Source organism: Perognathus longimembris, chromosome 18, assembly GCF_023159225.1.
Source record: "Perognathus longimembris pacificus isolate PPM17 chromosome 18, ASM2315922v1, whole genome shotgun sequence".
In the NCBI taxonomy this organism is placed as follows: Eukaryota; Metazoa; Chordata; class Mammalia; order Rodentia; family Heteromyidae; genus Perognathus; species Perognathus longimembris.
The window spans coordinates 21,866,456-21,887,407 of record NC_063178.1 but is presented as its reverse complement, the minus strand read 5'-3'; the positions used below and the strand labels follow the sequence as shown (position 1 = coordinate 21,887,407).

Sequence of the window (20,952 nt, the reverse complement as noted above, 5' to 3'; positions counted from 1 at the left end):
GAAGGAAGGAAGGAAAGAAAGGAAGGAAGGAAAACAAGTGATTCTTTCCTTCCTTCCTTTTTTTTTTTTTGTTTTTGTTTTTGGACAGGAGCTCATTATGTAGCCCAGGCTGGCCTTGAACTTGTGATCCTGCTGCTTCACATCTCTGCCTCTTGAGTGCTGATATTAGAGGCTTGCACCACCTTTCCCAACTTAATGATGCCTTTTCCTTTGCTTCCTCCTCTGAGTCTGGTCCGGGTGCTCAGTTGCCATTGCTCGACCAGGTGAGAGACAGTTGCAGTTGATGATCAGAAACCCCGACACCCCAGCATCATCCTGCTATCAGAGCGCCTGTCCAGACAGCGATTGCATCTCCTTAGCTAGCAATCTCTAGCTCCTTACCTCTCTTTAATTGACATGGTTTTACTGGAGGAATCAAGTATGCTCTCCCCGATGGGGGCTTTGATCTCTCCAGGAGCAAACATCCCACTTGGATTCTTGTAGTATTTCTGTAGTGTTTCCGAAGGCTCTTGCTGCTTCCAGGCCCCGGGGCCTGTGGTCTTCCCCTCCGCTGCCCCTGTCTGCTCAGAAGCCAGCTCCTCACATTCAGCTACGGGGGGAAAAAAGTGACCATCTTCATCACCATCATCACCATCATCACCATCATCACCATCACCATCATCATCATCATCATCATCATCATCATCATCATACTCTCTCTCTCTCTCTCTCTCTCTCACACACACACACACACACACACACCCTCGGCAAACACTCGTTCACACTTTCACCTCCCAAAGCTCGCCACTGGAGTGCAACCTGTGGACACATGGCAGGTCCCCTGGATTTGTACAAATCTGGGGCACCAGAGAAAACTAGACTTTTTAGGGGATTGTCCAACAACAGACCACCGAGTCTCCAAAATAATGTACGTACAATGTCGACGTGCTACACTCACAACCCCTGTGGCAGTGTACACAGGGCCACTCCAGGGAAGCCCAGAAGGAGGAATTGACTCCTGTCAGAAACGTGGACTACTGGAAGGCAGGCATGTAGAGAGAAGCTGGAAACCAGCCCGGCTCAAGTTCGTATGCCCCGTGCTAGCGAGTGCTAGACTCTTTAGGCCATTAAGGTACAAGAGGAGCTAACACAGTTGAATCTCTGAGAAAGCTATTATGAGTTAAGGTCACTTAAAACCCCTATCGAAGTATTGAAACAGGACCAGAGGGAGAAAATGGGGGAGAACAAAGGAAGGGATGATACTGACCAAGAAGCATTGTACTCATAACCCGACTTATGGAATTGTAACTCCTTTTCGTAACTACTTAACAACAATAATAATTTTTTTTTTTTAAAAAGAAAAGTGTTTAAAAGAATTTTAGTTATTTTTCTGGCTGAAAACTTGATTCGTTCGTCGACTGTGTCCGGTTCAAGGGAGATTGGGGGGAGCACAGGATTCACAGTGGGCTTTTGATCTAAACTAGTTGCAAATCGCCTTTTAGTTTAGTTAAAAGGAATCACAGTGAGATGCAATAAATCAAGTGGAAACTAAATCCCTCTTGGCTTTGCAAGCATAGGCAAAGTTATCATTTACCTTTGAGTGAAAATCTCCTTTCGGTGACGTTCTCCACATTCACCTTCTCTTCAGAGGGTAGCCTGTCCTTCGTGTCCAAGTTTCCTTGCGCACTGATTGGAGCCGTGGAAAATTTCTTTGGTTCCTCACCCATGTGGGTGACCGGAGTACTAGCTAGTTCCAGGCTCTCTTTCCTCGGGAGAACATATTTCAGTTCTTTCGGGCTGTCTCCCTCCCTCGCCCTGCTGGGGCTGGGGTAGGAAGCTTCTACTTCCTCCAGGGACTCGAATGTCTTCATATCGCTTTCTCCAGAAGTCAAAAAGCTCTTCTTTTCTGATTCCCCACATTCTCTCAGCATTCCTCGGCTCCCACTATTGTCTCCCAAAGGCTGCCAAGCTTGTGATTTCAGAATGCTTCTAGCCGGAGAGTCTGAATTCTCCACAAAACAGGGCACTTTACACTCAGTGGCACTCCTATTGTTGTCAGCTGACGGCTTTGTCCGCAGCTCCCCAGCGTATGTAGGGGTGACTGCAGAGGTCATGGTGGACACAGATGTGTTCACAGTGGGGGTGAAAGAGATGAGTTTCCCACTTTGTACCTGGGAGGACACAGGTGGGTAAAGTACAAACAGATGTCAGCATCTTGGTGCTAGGATTTGGTCTCCCCTGAAATAGTGGGAAAGCACCTTGTCCATACTGGTTCTAAACTCAATTGCCAACCAGACTGTCTGGGAGGGAAGCAGGTTATGACTCAATCCAGGGGACTCTACAATCAAATTATGGAAACAAAGAGAAGCATACCTGGTCTGGTTGTTCTCAGGGCTGGAATGATTTCTAAATCTCCCATTAGTAAGGAACCCACAATTAGGTCTCACACCTGACAGCAACACGGTGCTGCTGCTATTGTAAGAACAAGCCCATAGCTAGAATAAGATGCCAGGGCCTTACCTGTTCTACCTCTCCAAGGGTGACCGGCTGAGTTTGGTAGCGAGCGTTCATTCTTCTCTGCTTCATGTCGATTCTCTTTCGGGTAGAAATGGCTTTTGAGACAGGCTGGGACAATTTGTTAAACAAGGCCAACTTCTCTACTAAACTCAGAGTGGAGGAGTCAGGTTCTCCCGGTTCAGTTAAAGCTTTGCCCTCGTTTTCCTGTTCCTTGGCTAAAGCCTTTTGGTGAGCAGATGCCTGTAATCTAAAAAGGAAAAGAACAGATAAAAAAAAAAGTCAGCTACACCCATAAAATCAAACTAAAAACCCACCACTAACATTATATATTTCCTTAATTTTGCAAAAGGCTTACTTTTCCCTACTTAATTGTAAGACAGGGTAAGCCATTACTTGGCTGCAAATGAGACAGTAAACAGATTGGAATATTAGCATTGCTGATCCTAGAAGCAATTTTTTTTTTAAAGATTGGAGTCTTTTTCAAAAGAGGAATTTCCTAATTAAGGAACCAAAGTCAACGTGGAGATATTGGTGTCATAACAAATGTATTCAGGAAGCCAAAGGTACTGGCCTAGGCCACAGTTTGACTTTCTCTAAGATGCACTGTAGGGGGAGTCTTTCTATCTTAAATACTTAGAAAAATACAGTCATTGATATTGCACAAAATATGCAACACAAGTTTTCCATTTTTACTTTCAAAATATGAACAGTATAACTTGGAAGATGTCTTTTCATCAATTCAGGATAGCATTTTCTCTCTACCAGTTTTTAAAAGGTACTTAACTCTAAATCCCAGTACCTTTGAAAAGTGGACAAAGTTTCAAGTGAATATAAATCATTCCAACTATGGCTGGGGATGTATCTTAGTGCTAGAGGGCTTGTCTAGCGTGCTCAAGACCCTGGGTAGTCCTAACGAATAATACTAAGTCCTTCCAATTTCCAACCATAAGAGAAGGAAGGAGTCTAGAATATGGGGTCAGTTTGGATCTTGAAAAGTCTCCAACAAAACTTGTTCTGCCACAGAAATCTCATTATATAACCTAGAAAGAAGTATATTCTGCCTTTACTTGAATTCATCACTGATATGGCTGGGTTCTGATGGCCCACATTTGTAAATCTTAGCTACTCCGGAGGCTGAGATCTGAGGATCTCAGCTCAAAGTCAGCCTGGACAGAAAAGTCTGTGAGATTTATCTTATCTCCAAATAGCCAGCAAAAAAACCCCAAAATATGGAGTTGTGGCTCAATTGGTAGAGCACGAACCTTGAAAAACAAAGCTCAGGGAGAGTGAGAAGGCCTTGAGTTCAAGGCTCAGTACTTAGAAAAATCCACTGACCACCTCCCCCCCTCCCCCCCAGGCTGTTCCACAGCCTGGAGCCATCTCTGAGCATATGTAATGACTAGCACAGTAAAGAAAGCCACAGGAACTTAGCACCCTTCTGCAGCTGCATTCTGCCAACTAGCTCCTCAACCATCTCTACTTCTGGTTCATACCAGTCACTCAGGAACTGTCAGTTTACATCTTTGGATCCTATTTTTAGCCTTCATGTTTTGGCCCAAAACAGCAAAACGAACGAATATTTATTTACATGCTCTCAAGACAGATTAACAATGCACCACAATTTAAAATCCAACAGCAAAATATCAACCATCAAACCAAAAATAGAACAGCATTGTCTGGCTTTGAATTAGAAACAGAGAGAATTGTTCTAAACATGTGTTTGTGTCCACATGTGTTTAATATATAAGCTGAGCCTTATCAGAATCCTAGTGTACACGTTAATGTTTAATTTTCCGATTAGTCTTGAAGTGCTCGTGTTATAAAGATGAAAAATGAAATGTGTAAGGGATGACTATGGTATGATGGAAAACAGAAGCAAAACAAATGGGTCAGCCGGTTAGTGTCACTGTTCCTAACACGTAACGGAAGCAGATGGACAATGGTTTTTCTCATGCAGGCAGACACGAAACGATCAGTACCTTGTACTACTACAAAGCAAAATGCCACGTTTTCGAACACCACACGGACGTGTTTGCAATGGGTCACCCAGTGCCGCGGCACCGGGCGTGGCATGCGGCTATGTGTGCAGTACCTGGGAGGCTGTACGGCATTCTTAGCTACAGTGGGGCTAGGAAGTCTCGCCATTCCAGGGTGGGTGACCCCGGAACACGACGCAGGGGCAGGCTCACTTTAAAAGCAATTGCCAAGGAAAAGGGGTGGGGAGAGGATGACCATCCACGAGGAGAAAGAAGAAAAGAAGCGTTAAAGAAAGCATAGTTTGAGATTCAGAAATGTTAAATCAAATATTTTACCCAAAATATTTCTTAATGAATTTGAAAGCAAGGAAAAAAAACAACAACCCCACAACAACCCACAAACTTTGAAAGCAATTACCAGCTTAGGAAATCAGAGACAGAAGCTGATCAAAATAAGTAGGATAACCCTAAGAGTGGGGCTCGGAAAAGATTCATCTTTTAAACAAACACATGCATTTTTAAAAGCAACAACAAAAAGCTCACATTTGCTGTCAGCACCTGGGTTTATCCATGCTCTCAAACGTTCTCAGTCTCTGTATTTTTTGGTGGTACTGGAGTTTGAACTCAGACCCTTGCTCTTCTTAGGCAAGTGATCTATCACTTGAGCCATATCTCTTGCCCTCAATCTATTTTTCTAAAACCATCCATCTTTCTCACCGGGGGTGGTGGCTCTGTAATCCTAGCTACTTGAGAGATGAAGAACAGGAGGACCACAGTTCAAGGGCAGCCCAGGCAAGAAGTTTGAGATTCCATTTCAACCAATAAACAAACAAACAAACAACAAACAAAAAAACAGCATGGCGGCTCACACCTGTCATTCTAGGTTCTTGGGAAGCTTAAACAGGAGAACTCTAGAACTCGCTGGCACAGGCAAAAAGTGAGAATCTCTTCAAAAAAATAACAAAAGTAAGAAGGGCTGGGGCATGTCTCAAGTGGTAATCCATCTGCCTAGCAAGCATAAGTTCTTTAATGAGTAAATCACTTAAAAATACACAGTTTTGCTTGGCCCAAGACATTATCTTTGGAAAATTCTGAACATAGCAGAATATAGTACTCCAAATGGATGTGCTGTAGTTTGGAAAGTCATTCCATTACTTTTTAAAACATGTTTGGTGGTTATCTATAAACAAAATGAACCTTTGTGTCTTAAAGCTATGTCCTAAAGTATTTATAGGTGAAATGTTTGGGGTTGGCTTAAAAATCATACAGGAGGAAAGAGGGAATAGATGAGAATACAGATAGCGAAATACTGGCCCAGAATTGGTAACTGCTGAAGCTGAGGGCTCATTGTATGCCATCTGCTTTGAGGCTTTCCATGTTTCATTACAAAGGAGATAAGAAAACACAGCCAGATGTGGTGGCCCGCGCGTATAATCCCAGCTCCTCGGGAGGAGAGGACAAGAGGGTTGGTCTGAGGAGGTCCGTCTAGGAAAAGCTAATGGGAGACCCTCTCTGAAAAACAAAAGCACCAGGACGGGCGGTGTGGCTCACATGACACAGCACTCATGTGGCAAGTGAGAGGCCCAGAGTCCAATTCCCAGTTCCCTACCCATTCAAAAAAAGAGAAAAAATAACCAAGAAAACCACGCGCAAACACAATGAAGAGTCATCACTAGATGTGTCCCGGGCACCCTGATGGGTAACGCATCCCACTACAGAGACAGCAGCGGAGGAACGTGGGAACATCAACCTGTCCGTGCATCAAGCCAAACCAGGTCCCTCTCCCTTCCTCCTCACTCCGAGCTCTCTACGTCGCGGTTCAGAAGGAAGCCACCACTGGCAGGGCCAGGCAAGCCCGGGCGCAGACTCACGTGGCCGCGATGACCACTTCTTCCGTGGTGATGGGCTGCGTGTGGGATCTGTCCTGGAGCCGGCGGAGTCGCTGCTCCACCGCGGAGTTTCTCGAGCGTCTCTTGGGAACACTTTGCTCATCGAATGATTTCTCCATCTCCTAAGAGTGGGGACATTGTAGAATCTTCACAAATTCAAAGACAAGAAACTTGGGACCGCAAAAAAAAATCCCTTTGTTCTTCCAGAGGACCCCCAAGCAGGGGACACCAGCGACCCTGACTCAACATGGCCAGAGTTGAACGCTTCCAGGCCGGCCGGGCAGCTGGGGCGGCCAATGCTACAGTTGGGATTTCGAGTGCCCCAGACCCCTTTCCCTCTTTTCCCCCAAGGCTCATGTATAAAAGCCAAAGTGTGGTCCTTAACTTGGTACTCTTGAGAGGGAGTGGAACCTTTAAGAGGTGGCCTTGGGGAGAGGTCTCTAGGTCATTGGGGGTGTGGCCTCAAAGGGGCCTGGGGGGACTCTTGCCTCTTTCCCTTTCCTTCCAGGCCACTGTGAGGTGAACAGCTTCCTCTGCCTTGTGCTGTTGCCATGATGGTCTGCCTGGTCATGGGTCCAAAGCAACGGGTCCAACTGCTCACAGAGGGGGTACCTCTGGAACTCCGAGCCCAAATAAACTTGCCTTTTTTCTAAATTGACTACATCGGGCACCTTGTTATAGTAAGAGAAGACTGACTCAGGATGAGGAGCACCTCAGAGCTCCGGGAAGTAAGGGACAATACCAGCACCCCAGGGTCGGTGTCTCTGCTTGGGTGTCATTCTTTGTAACCAAGCCCGTTGGCACATCTTACCCTGAAAAGCAGCCTCTTGGCAGCAACACTTAGCTTGGCTCGTTCATCGACCTTTTCTTCATCTGTAAGAAGCCATGAAACAAAAACGGAACATCATTAGAAAGTTCGATATTTCTGAAATGTTTTCTAAGATTTACGTGGGAAACCCTCCTATGTAGGAAAAGGTGAACTGAAATGATCAAGGGGGAATATTTTCCCCTTGGCAGGAGCCCTTTCTATTCGGTGAAAAGGTACTAATTCCAACCACAATTCAAACCAAGCCTAATCATCCTGTACCATACTAGTTGGTGATTTTGTGCTATACGACTTGGTTAATGATGATTTTAAGTATAGACTGTATAGAAGGAACTGTTCTTACTATTGAAGAATAGGAAAAGCTTGTTGTGTGTTTTTTTAAATTTTTTGGTTCAAACTAGTTGATTTCCTATTGTTCACTTAAAGATTCTCTTAACTTCATAGGCTCTACAATCTGATTTGCTCACAAAGCCAAAAATCTCAGCATTTAGACCAAATTAAGATGGGGTAAAAAGAGAAGAAAAAGGAAAACAGATACTTGCCCTCAACAGTTGGCATTTCCGAACTTGATGTATACCTAGAAAGACATTAGCAAATTGTAATAGAAGTTAGTGCTGAAAGGAAGAGCCACTAAGAAAACATCCCGTTGAAAATAGCAGTCAAGCTGCAACGGTTCTCCCTCAGAGGGTGTATCACCTGGGCGTGAATACCACATAGAGTTGTTAACCAACACTGTGGGGTGCGTGAACACACAATCCTAGCCGTGGGCACACCCCAGTGGAGGAAAGCCAGAAAAAGAGTTATTACACCAAACGGATGAGAAATTATTTGGATGAACCTTAACATTTCTATGAGTAGCATGGCAATACTGTATAAAAACTTGAATACCATCACTAGCCATTCATTATAGGAATATAAAATTCATGTAAAGTCTGACAGATTTCATGCATATTCCAATTGCACAAGAGCATTCAAAAGAAAGCCCATTAAAAACAACAGCTGCAACTGACAACTGAATGCAATTTAAAAGCAAACTGTTGGAAAAGTCCACTTTCTTAGAAAACCCACTTCTCTGAAAGTATACCTAAAGGAGCCCAACAAACATCCTTTCGAGATCCGTGGAAGAAGTTTGGAATCATCAGGGGCCCCTAGGATTGTTAGGGTGGCAAGAATCCTGTCTCGTTTGTGTTCCCAGACCACAGATCTACAGGGGCGCACGCCTACCGATCCGACTCCTCTCGTTCTGCTGAGGTTATGGGCTGAGTTCTAAACCTCTCAGAAGTTTTTCTACTTTCACCGGGAGAAAAATAGCGTCTTGGTTTCCGGGCCCCTCTGTCCTGCTCCATACCGGAAGGCAAGCCCAGTCCTTCGGCCGATCTGTCACCCCGTGATTGGCTTTTGGAATCAGAAGGCAGAGAGTGTGCAGGAAGGAAGTAGAGAGAGAGAGAGAGAGAGAGAGAGAGAGAGAGAGAGAGAGAGAGAGAAGAAAGCTAAGGTTTACGCATCTCAGTGAGTCAAGGCACAAGTGGCTAGATCGCTCTGCATGCCTCCCTCATGCACACGTGGAGGTGGAACATTCCAGACACCCCCTCACTCCTCCAGTTTCCCATTAGTAGGCACAAGCCGAGTGGCAGTTGGTGAGCCATCTCCTTATGGCCGGCCCTGCACACACTGGTGAGCTAAGCTACTGCGGCAAGGCACCACACAGGTTGAGTAGGAAACCATTCTGCCACAGACGTGCAAGGGGGCACACCGGGAAGAGGACGGAAGCATCACGTACAGTTCAGGTCTCTTGCTGGCCCTGGTGGACTCCAGAAACGCATTTCGGAGCTGGGCAACAGAGACCTTGGTGTCCAGCACTGCCGCTTCCGCACAGGGGGCCTCGGCCTGGGAGGCGGGTGGCCCCCGCTCCCGCGGGGCGCCCGCGTCCTTCTGTCTCATGGCCTGGAGCTGGGGCGGCCCCGTGTAATCGGACAGTGAGCGGGAAAGGACCTTGTGCTTCCTGGGAGACGCTCTCGTGGGGTGATGGGTCCACGCGGCATCTTGAGACACAGGCTCACTCTGGACATACAGCACCATGGCGCTCCGGCTGGTTCTCTCGGCAGGCTGGTGCTGAGCCTGGGGCTCCGGGCGACGCTCTAAGGGGACAGTGCCAGTGGCCAGCTTACCCAAGTCTTCATGGCCAGCGCGGGCTCGGGAGCTCATGCCAATGCCGTCCTTCAAGGTCAAGACTGTTGTATGGCTCTTCTCTGGCGCTTCAGAGAAGAGCACATCTTCCGCTTTTGACTCACAAATATGGAGGCCTGGAACGTCCCTCGGCTCACCTTCTAGAACCTTCAATGTGGGAGGATTTATGACATCCGAAGGGGCTGATCCCACCCAGCTGCTTTCAGACACATGTTCTGGCGTTTCTGTAGTTACCAACTTGACAGGGTGGATGGGATTTTCTGGTTGGACACCACGGCTAAGCTGTTGCCCAGAGCTCACGGCTTTGCTTATGACCCTGTCAAAGGCGGAGTTTTCTGACTGAAAGGACAGGTAGTGGATGGGCCTTGGCTGCTGTCTCCTCTGAGTTAATGCCTCTGAGGTAAGTTCAGGGCTGCTGAGAGCACTCTCCTCTTTCACCAATTTTTCTCTAACTTTAACTCTTGAAGAAAGAAAAAGGATTCAAGTTGAGAAGTGCGGTCCCTGCTGAAGTAGGAAGCATGCAGATGACAAGTTACCCAAGTCAAAGAGAAGAATTTACACACACACAAAGGCATATTGGTATTTAATGTAAACACTCTGTCCTTGCAAGGTAAATGGATTGGGAGTTGAGCTTCCAAATTTGCCAGTGGGATGACAAACTAACTCTATCCCTCATAAAGCAGAGGGAGGCTGGATACTGCTTTGGGGGAGAATGAGTTTCTTTTGACTAAGCCAGTATCTAGAAGTCAGAAGAATTCATTAATGTACACCGTTGTTATGCATTAATGTACGAGATATGGACCTGGATATAGTTTCTGGGGCTAGTGGCAGGCTAATTCCAAGGAAAAGTGGACCTATTAATCAAATGTTGGGATTTCAATGATCCCTGAAAATGTAAGAGTGTTTGTGATTAGGCATTATTGAGCTAAAGATACGATAATCACCTCTCAAACCACTCAAGCTTTCATGCAACGCAGATTATACATGTGAGTTGTTGGGAGTTGTTGGTATAATGCGCATCAAAACAATATTAGAGGGGCTGGGAATGTGGCCTAGTGGCAAGAGTGCTTGCCTAGTATACATGAAGCCTTGCGTTCGATTCCCCAGCACCACACATATAGAAAACGGCCAGAAGTAGCGCTGTGGCTCACGTTGGCAGAGTGCTAGCCTTGAGCAAAAAGAAGCCAGGGATGGTGCTCAGACCCTGAGTCCAAGGCCCAGGACTGGCAAAAAAACAAACAAAAAAACCCAAAAAATAAAACAAAAAACCAATATTAGAGGAAAAAGTACTGTGGAAAGAGTTGATGAATATTTTCCATTCATTCCCTATGGAACTGCGGTTACACTTGTAGTTAAAAGGCAATCCAGAAAGAGATTGTTCTTTGCTGTTTCTAGCTACTTAAACATGTGAGAATAAAGCAGAAATCCATTTCAAAAGCGTTTGTCCAACATTGTTGCAGAAGAAAAGGAGCCAGGAGTCAGGCTCTGGGGTCTTAAAAGTCTTAGAGAACTTACCTGTCCTTATTCTTAAGCCTCAGGTACTTTACCTTTTTACACAGAAACTGTAGAGGGTGGGAATATAGCTCAGGGGTAGACAACCTGTCTGACAGGTTTGAAGTGCTGAGTTCCATCCCCAGCACAGCCGAAAGAGAAAATAAAATAAAACAAGCGAAATCCAACAAGCTGGGTACCAGTGGCTCAACTGTGTAATTTTAGTGACTCAGGAGGTTGAATTATGGAGACTCTCTGTTCAAAATCAAGCTGAGCAGAAAAGTCTACTATATTCCATCTGCCAGGCTAGAGGTGCAGCTCAAGCGGTAGATTGGCAGCTGAGCGAGGAAGCCAAGCAAGTGTAAGGATCTTAAGTTCACACTTCAGTAGTGCCAACAGCAACAAAACCAGTAGTGCCATAAGACAAAGGAATGGTGCCAAAGCACAAGTCTTGCTGCTTAGCAAAGAGCGCGCAATTCTTACTGTTAGCTGCTGCTTTGTTTACTTTTTGAAATACCATGTAGAAGGGGCAGCCATTCAAATAGATGGACTACTGATGAGGTAGGGATAATCTTTGAAGAGTTAAGAAGGTTTATTACTAGGCACTGTGGCTCAGACCTGTAATCCTAACTACTCAGGAGGCTGAGATCAAAGTCATTCTGAACAGAAAAGTCTCCAAAACGCTGGACTACAGGTGTGGCTCAAGTGAGCAAACACGGCAGTTCAAGTAGACACAATTTTTTTTTAAAGAGTGGGAGAAATTATTTCTTGGGGGAAATGCAGAGCTTTCATCTTATTTAACATGACTCCACGAGAATAATTATTTATGACAAATGGTTTTATGGAACAGAACAGGGTCTTTAGAGACAAAGTTGTTTTGTGATTAAAAGAAAAACAAAATAACCTGGATATGTCATTAAAAAGATCCAAGACATACATAAAGGGAGTTACTACAAACATGTTATGAGGAGGAAAAAAAGCATTCTGATAGTTACTTTCTCCTGTGAAGTTTCAATACCAGCCAGTGCTGGAGTTTTCATATTTATCATCTTTGTTAATCAGGAGACGGCTGAGACACAGTGACATTCTCTTGTGGAATGTGTGCCTCTTGTCACAGACAATCTCAATGTTGTCCTCGGCAGAGAATAAAGTCACTGTTAGAAACTTAGTCCTCGCCTATTTGTCCTCCAACAACTTACTCATTCTTACTTCTTCCGCCTCTCACTGTCCCCATTCTTAAAAATAAAATGATTGAGGATTTTGTCTGCTTTTATCACTACTGAAAATTAAGTACTGTTCTCACGTCAATGAGGCCTGAAAACACAGAGGCTAGAGTCGAGGCAGAGAGAACCCTGGCTAAAGGGGACACGGGCTGGTTAGTGAGACTCAACTATAAGATCATAACCGGAAGGTCTGATGAGGTACTCAGTACTGCCCCCAACTGGCCAGCTCTGCGTGAACTAGTGAAAAAGGAGGAAAGCAGGAGGGTTGGTAGGATTAGGAAAAGGGAAACCAGGAAAGAATAACACTGTCAGCATTGGTTAGGGAGGAAAACAGTAAATGATCAGAAAGAAACTTCCTTTTGAAGATGTGATTTTTCAAAAGCACTGCCATTACTTTAAAAAGTGCAAGAAGAGAGAGTCAGTATTAGCCAGCCAAGTCAGAGGGAAAGTAGCAGAGCATCCACTGAACACATGCTAGAGTTCCAGCTGGAAAGGTACCTGGAAGGCCAGTTGATAAGTGAAGGTGTGTCCCCTTCGGAATCTTTCTGGAGAAACCATTCATGTTTGGGCTTCCCTGTACTACCATGTACAAAAAAATAAAACTTCAGGTAATTTCTGCTAAAATGTCAACATACACACAGACTTATTTTTTTTTATTTTTTGGCCAGTCCTGGGGCTTGGACTCAGGGCCTGAGCACTGTCCCTGGCTTCTTCTTGCTCAAGTCTAGCACTCTGCCACTTGAGCCACAGCGCCCCCTCTGGCCATTTTCTGTATATGTGGTGCTGGGGAATCGAACCTAGGGCTTCAAGTATACGAGGCAAGCGCTCTTGCCACTAGGCCATATCCCCAGCCCACACAGACTTTATTATTATGACACGATCTGAGGGATTTTTGTTGTTGTTGTTGTTAAGAAAAATAATGCTGGCTTTAGAAAATAGAAGACAGGCACATTCTGCCTTTGCCTTTGGGTGTATATTGGCTTCATGGAATTCCTAAGACATGCAGCATATTACAAACATCAAGAGAGAAATAATTCCATGGGAAGTTGCCAGAGAAAGTATTTTCCATGTTTTTTAAATTATTAGAAAGGAGTTTGTGATAGTCACACTCTGCCCACAAATACCAACTTCTTGCAAGAAGTTGGAATACAATATAAAGCAACTTAACATTGGTGCATTTTCATTGAGACACACTGGTAAATATCAAAATATGAAAAGAGTGTCCATGCAAAACAGTATGTACCGCAGGAAGGATATAAAAAGAAATTCTGGTGAGATCGTATCTTTAGTGGCTATTACACTTCTTTTTAAATCAATAAATGATGTAACCAATACAGTTACAAATGCTAATTACTCAGAGCATTTAGACAATTCTCTGCTAACTACTTTTCTGTAAAACATTCTAAATTAAATAGGTTTTGAGAGGTAACAGTGAAAAGGGTTTTAGCCTGGCCATGACAAACCTTGCATCCCAAGATTACATGCTATTTACACATCCTTTTCTCAACACGCAAGAACACAGAATGCAAGGTAGGATGGAACAAAATCATGCTGAAGATATATTAGGAAACATCATAGGCCAGGAAAACCTTGTGCTAACGGTGTAAAGCAAACCACAGCAGGAATAACCAAACTACCCACTACATCCTCTTACCACATAGAAAGAACCAGAAATCCAGCAGGTGATTTAAAACACTTATCAGCTCAGTACTTAAGAATCTATCTGCAAAGTTTCAACATCAGGTTGGAAGCACACTGCAGCTCCAAGCAACTTCCAAAAGGGTAGAATGAAAATTGTAATAAAATTAATTTTCTAAAATTAGTTTAGTTCAAGCTTTGGTTCAAGCGGACTGGAAAAAGACTGTCACGTCTCTTGAACCCCTTTGGTCAGTCCTTTATTATGCTTGGCCTTATATATTTCTCCAGTAGAATCCTCCAGTCTTTCTACGCCCAAATCCGTCACCCTCATTTCCTGATTCTCAGCATTATAGCAATTTCACCTCATAGAAAATAAAGCATGAAGATATACACAAACTAATTTTAGTGTTGGCTTATAAAGGGCTCCGTTTCCCAACATTCTTTTGAACATAGGACTAGTTCAATGTGCCATGTACAGATAAGGACATCTTTTTTCCCCCAGCACTGGAACTTGAACTCAAGGCCTTGAACTCTTGCTTGACTTTTTACTCAAGGCTGATGGCTTACCACCTGAGCCATGCCTTTAGCTGGCCAAATGGAACTAGAATCTCACCAATTCTACTGCCTGCACTGGCTTCAAACTGCAATCCTCTAGGTTTTAACAAGGTTTATAGGCTTGGTCCCCAGGCACTCAGCCAGTAAAAAAGTGTGAATGAAACGTAGGATACTGTATAGCGAGACAAAAGGGAACACTTCATCATTGCTTTTGAAAGCAACATCAAATTAATATAATCAACACATCTATCTCACAGTTATTTTCCTATTTCCTAGTGTCTTTTTCTAGGAGTGTGCTTTTGTAAATTGTGCATTGCTATCCAACTCTTTTGAATGTGACCATCACAGGCAAGCATAAAACTTGATTGGTATCACCATAAAATATGATCAGAGGCTTGCTCAAAACTAGGTTGGATCAGCATTTATAAAATGAAACTTATACTCGAATACAGTGGGATTTTCTGGACTCCATGTTTTGTTGCTACTGGAATACGGAACTAGCCAAAAAACCAAACAACTATTACTATGGTAGCAAGTACTCCAAGCCTAACACATCTTATATAACGTACACAACTGCATCTTACAAAAAAGCAATAAACAAATCTATGTGAAGGCATTGTGCATAGAAAATGCTAACCATTACCAAATGGTGGTCTCCTCTTCTGCTTCATAGACAACATAACATTGCAAGTATATGAGTTGTAATGAGTAGATATATATAGAAACTACATTCGGAAGTCATTCAATTGCATTTGTCCTAAGTAAATCGAAAGCAGGAGAGATTTAGTTTGTTTGGTTTGGCTGATTGGTTTGGCTTAGTTTTCTAATACTGGGGATTAAACCCAGGGCTTTGGGCATGGCAGGCAAATGATCTACCACTGAGCTATTATAAGTCCAGCCCAGCAAGAATAACTTAGGACAAAACTTCTGCAAACAAGACTTCCAGGATCTTTGAAGTTTGCTAATACATATTTATGTGAGGTTTCCTACCAATGAAAGAGGAAAACATAGAGAGGGAGATGAGGAAAGTCTCAATATGATTACCCCTCATGCACAGGGCACCCCGTGACTTCCTGTGTGGGGTGTGGTCACTCCGTCAAGCCAGCAGCCCTCCATTCTGATGTTTACTCCTCCATCTGCTGTTTGTCTCACTCATCAGCTTAAAAAATAGTTGATTCTTCCTCCCACCCAGACTAGAAAATCCCTACGATGGGCTTCAGCCTTCCCCTTCTCCATCTACCATCAAGTAGACTGAGCACCTGCTTTTAAATTCAATGCTCCTGGATTCAACTGACTACCTGACATTTCCACATGGAAATGCAGTATAAACCTTAAATTCAACATACCCATCAGCAATCAGTCTTTCAGGGATGAGACCTGAGTTCACATTTTGTCCACTTATCATGCTCCTCTCTCACAGGTTTACTATTTAGGATAACACTGACTCAAGACCAGAATTCCAACCCCAGGCAAGGTAAAAAGTGCTGTAGTATTAACAAGCTCTGTTCTTGGTGTCCAGATGATTGGTGCCACTGGACCATGATAAGATCAAAGGCATGTACCCAATGAGAATGAATATCGCCAAGTCTGCTGTTCCATTCAGCAGAATTCTTCATTGCTTGACTTCCTTGATGAAGAGACCAATCTATGATTTACATTTAGGCACAAGTCTCTTAAAAGTTACAGGCTGATAAAAGAGTCTGCAGATTGGCTATTTCAAGCAGCCCTGCTACAGTTTGGTGACCACTGTTCTATGGGGTCTCTCATCCTTATCCTTTCCTCCTCTCGTCTCTCTTCCCTCTTCTCATATTCTTCTTCCCCTTCCATCTCCATCTCCCCTGTCTGGTTTCTCTGTCATCCAAGTCATTTACAAGTCTTTAGCAACCACCCTATTATCAACATACCCAAGTTCAATTAATAAAATGCCAATAGGATCAGGTGGATGACAAAGTCTAGGACCAGAGCCCTCCTTCTCTCAAGTCTGGGTACCTGTGACCACCCATCTCTTCACACTTTCTGCCTGGAATCGATCATTCTTTACACCTATTCGCCACATTCCTCCACAGTGCCGATTCTCAAATACATAAGCTAGCATTCTTGCTTTAAAACGTTGTATCCGCTTGCCACTGTCCACAAAGCAAAGGCCAAATGGCTTCTCAGGCTCATGTGGTGCCCTGTGACTGGGCTCCAGATGGCTCTGTGGCCTCATCTCCTTCCCATCTTGACCAACTCACTTGTCCTTACAACCTTAGTTCAACTATGACTCCTTTCTCAAGGGAAAAGAATTGGTACTCTGGTGACATCCAACTCTGTTCTCTACAAACATAATCACCCAGGGGTCATGAGTACTTCTCACATTTAAAGACATTCCCAGCCACGAGCCCCATGTTATACACTCAGAATGCTCAATATAATTTTCTTAAATAATCAACTAGCTGCACTAGAGCTGAAATTAACTCAGAAACCAACACTGCTGAGGCAGACAGATGACTAACGAATGAATCATCTTAGACTACAAACTTCTAGTTTAACTATAAGGACAAAGTTTTTAAGAACCGAGTGTTGAGTTATCCAAAATGGTTTATATAAGGATCCTGCACAATCTTTCCTGAATCTCTAACCCTCAAAGGATAAATCAGTAGACTCTTTCCTATTGCAATGGGAAATAGCGCTGGTATAGGTAAAACAACAACCCGCCTCCCCCCAAAAGAAAGAATATGAATAAATGAATGGATAAGATAGTCTCAGGTCTTGTTTCTGTCCTTTTATAATACTGTGGATTAACCTCACGACCTCGCTTGAGTATACTTTCCAATCCTTTGGCTTTCCAGATAAGCTCTTGCCCTATCTTTTGCCTAGGCTGGCCTTTAACTACAATCTTCCTATCTATACCTCCAGAGTAGCCAGGATTACAGAATAAACTACAACATCTAGTCTGTTGGTCATAGTTTTATCAAAGTAGTTGTAAATCTCATCTTTCAAATCTTTAGGTTCTTTATTCTATATATAAAACAGATCTCTAAATTATCTTCAAGGTAACATCTGGTCCCATGAACCTAAAAATTTTTTAACATAGAAAATTTATTTTGTGGGGTCTTGAGGTGAGCTTAGTCCCCAGTCGGGCAGGGTTATCTCCAGTGGGAGAGAGGTCATTGAACAAGGAGGTGGTGATTTTAGGTGAAATGGTTTTTGATGTAGTAACGGAGAACTGTATTATTACTAGTAAGAACTCATGCTAAAGTTTCATAGAAGCTGATGGTTAGTTACTCTTAATTTGTATCCTTAAGTACATAATAGTATTCTTTTAGTTCCTTCTAACATCTAAGAGTCAATAGGCAAAAAGTGCTTCTTAAGCCAATGGTAGTGGTATGTGGATATAATCCCAGCACTTAGGGGGCTAAAACTGGATCTTAAAGGCCATGTAGGCAGTATAGTGAGTTTTAGGCCAGCCTTGCCTACAAACCAGACCTTGTCTAAAAAACGGTGCTTGTTTTCATCGCACCAATAAAATTAGCTTCATCAGGTGGGTGTGCAGCACTAATTATATAAAGCTTCACATCTAAACACATATTGAGCTGAAGAAAAATGGATAGTAAGTTTTGTATCTCATTAAACTTTACAGATGATTTCCTAAGAATTGCCTGATAGAAAAATTGCTGCTTTGTATAAATGCACAGGTGAATGAATATAAAAGGGCTTATGCTCCCAGACATAATTTTACATTTAAAACCAGATACACATTTGAATTTTAGATACTGTATGTTGCTGGTATTTTGGGAGCTATTCATATTTAATTCAATACCTCTTGGCACTGAGAACAGAATTAAATATGACAGGAAAAAGTAGGAAGGAGTTAAACCCTAGATTAGTAGCCAATGAGGTAGAGAGTGCAGATGTTTGTGAGTCCAGGAGCTGAAAGGTGGTTATTCCAGTCCTCTAATGGTATTAATCTGTGAGGAGCATAAGAGGCCAACTCCTTACAGAACAGATCTCACATCTGCTTTTCATGACACTCTGCCCGGTTCCTGGGGGCATATATTAGAACTTCCGCTGGCCAGAGCAAATCAAGCTGAGGCAGGAAGCTGAAAGCTATGCCTATGTTCTCCTGTGCACACTCAATGAGTGCATGGCCACAGGCAAACCTCAACCAGAACCACAGGATCTCTAGACTTTGGAGATGGGTTTTAGACTCAAACCTCTCATTAGGAATGAGCAAATGCAACCAGAAATAAGTTGTAAGTGGACAGGCTCCTCCCCCTTCTCATTCTTAGTAGTTCAGTGAACATGTTACTGTATTGCAGAAAAACTTGATTCTAAGCGTACCCTGATCCATCCTTCTGACTCATGTTTTCCTTTCACGCTGAATAATGCAACCAATAGCACAAGGACAATTAGTAATTGTAGGTTCACTTAACACGCTTATTGAGTTCCTACTATGTAGCACTATGCTGAGTTAAACAAGCTCTGAGAAGTACCAAAGGTGAGTCGGGTGTCATTCTGGTTCATAAACAGCTTGCATCGCAGCTGAGTACAGTGGCACACATATACACATATGTAATCCCAGCTACTTGAGAGTTGGAGGTGTCTGTACACACAACTGTCCTCGAGTGTACAGGCGTACTTATGTAACCATATATTATAGTTACCTTTAATAGAACATGGCGGTCAGACTCTATCCCAGCTCAGCCTCTTCCCTGATTAGCACTATATCTGCTTTGGGGTTTTAAACACTAAGCAATTAGCAAAATTTCTAATTCTTGCACTTTTGTAGTGGCTTATGCCTGTAATCCTAGCTATGTGGAAGGTTAGAAATCTGGAGGACTGTAACTGAAGGCCAGCCAGACAAAGCATTCTTGAAACTCCATCTCAACCAGCTGGGTGTGCTAGTGCACACCTGTCATCCCAACTACACCTGATAGTACAAATAGGGGGAATCACAGTCCAGGGTCAGGCATATAAAGCAAGACCTCATCTCAAAAAAAAAAACCAATGTAAAAAGAGATGGTGGAGTGGCTCAAGTGGTAGAGCGCTTTCCAAGCAAGCGTGAGACCCTGAGTTCAAACCTCAGTACTTCCAGAGAACCAAAGAAGCATCCTAAATCTTGTGTATCATTATAGAAAAATGAACCCCCCAAAAAGAATCAATTATGAAAGGCAAATGAGACACACCACGAAAGGGCGGATTCTGGAGTGTGGCTTCTGTGACAGTGTCTTTGCGACACCAAACCCGTTCCATTCAGGAGCATTAGCCATATGTATGCATTAAAGAACACACAGCATCTTGCTTTGGAAGAAAAAGATCTGATTTCCCCATCGAGACCTGTGGAGAAGGCCAACCGTCTTCCCACTCGGCCACACAGAGAGGCTAAGGGGAAAGGGTGCTCCTGGCTTTCCTGGGTCAGGTGGCACCACGCCCTGCGCTTACCCGGTGCGAGCCTCGGAGGGGAGCGGGGAGTCGCTGGTGGAGTAGCTCGGGGAGGCAGGCTGCTGGAGGGAGCTGCTGGGCACTTGTTTGGGGGATCTTGGCACGTCGGTGAAGGAGGCGCCTCGCCCAGAGAATGAGGACGACGAGGGGCTCTCCCCCGCCGGGGGCAGGTCGTGGGCCTGGCGGGCGGCACTCAGCTCCTGACCTCGTCTTTGGTTTTCCACGTTGAGCAGCACCTCCTTGTCGGAAGGGTCACTCCGGTGGAGGGTGTATTCCTTGGAGTCCACCACGCAGGCCCTGAGCCCCGTGCCCTCCGCCCTCGAGTCCTCATGCTTCTCGCTGGCGCCTCCTCGTTTCTCCACAGCGTCAGGGTCCTTCCTGGATTTGGTGTAGCGGGAAGAATAGTCAGAGTCGGCCTCGGGATCCAGAGTCAGTCCATATTTCTCGGCCAGTTGCCGTCTCCTTTCGGCCTTGTACCTCGCAATTCTTTCCGCTTTGGACTCAAGACTGTGAGTGTCCACGGAACCTGAACTATACGTGGGGTCGCTGTGGGTGCCTGTGGTGTCGGCACAGTACTGAGTTCGAGTGTGCTTCTCTAAAGAAGAATCCGAGGTTTCCTCCTCTTCATTGGATCGGCCTACAAGCAGACCATAGGAATAATACATACGGAGATCAAGCAAAGGTAAGTGTCTACAATTCTGACACACAGAAAGACCTGCTGCACTGGTCACTGTGAGCGTGGAGTAAGCTAGCCTGCTGTGGACCGACTGAGTTCTCAGAACCCTTCATTGTTCAACCATTGCTCGTATCTTCTTTATTTTGTGGTTGCTATTATTACTATGCCATACTGGGGCTTGAACTCAGGGTCTCAGAGCTGTGCCTTAGCTTCTGCTCAAGGCTGGCACTTGAGCCTTATTTTCACTTCTGTCTTTTTGCTGGTTAATTGGATTTTTCTGCCCAGGAAGGCTGTAATCCTTGGTCCTCAAATCTCAGTCTCCTGAGTAGCTAGGATTGCAGGCATAAACCACTAACACTCAACTTAAGGTACCTTCTAAACTAGCAATGATCTCTATAGGGCTGGGGGCACAGCCCAGTAGTAATGGTTCAGCGACTAACATGTGTAGGGCCTTGTTTCCACTATAGTGTTGTAAATAATAAGAACTTCTATAAAGTCTGCATCAGTTCATCCTTATATTTGTAGTATGTGTCTCATAATTACAGATTATTTCCTTTTAAAAATTGCTTTT

The 20,952-nt window shown here is 44.1% G+C and overlaps 1 protein-coding gene across 2 annotated transcripts in view; it reads right to left on the bottom strand.

The window, feature by feature from the left end:
- Positions 1–20,952, bottom strand: part of Svil (supervillin) — a 193,972-nt gene that overhangs the window by 44,586 nt on the left and 128,434 nt on the right. Inside the window, exons 8-18 of one of the 2 annotated variants that reach the window (XM_048367915.1) lie at positions 19,706–20,342; positions 12,587–12,667; positions 8,968–9,834; positions 8,412–8,582; positions 7,730–7,764; positions 7,173–7,234; positions 6,344–6,483; positions 4,589–4,684; positions 2,500–2,743; positions 1,574–2,150; positions 382–589 (exon numbers count right to left, since the gene is read on the bottom strand). In XM_048367915.1, coding sequence (XP_048223872.1) covers positions 382–589; positions 1,574–2,150; positions 2,500–2,743; positions 4,589–4,684; positions 6,344–6,483; positions 7,173–7,234; positions 7,730–7,764; positions 8,412–8,582; positions 8,968–9,834; positions 12,587–12,667; positions 19,706–20,342 — 3,118 coding nt within the window. The remainder of the gene's footprint in view (positions 1–381; positions 590–1,573; positions 2,151–2,499; positions 2,744–4,588; positions 4,685–6,343; positions 6,484–7,172; positions 7,235–7,729; positions 7,765–8,411; positions 8,583–8,967; positions 9,835–12,586; positions 12,668–19,705; positions 20,343–20,952) is intronic. The other variant, XM_048367916.1, reaches the window with a different exon arrangement.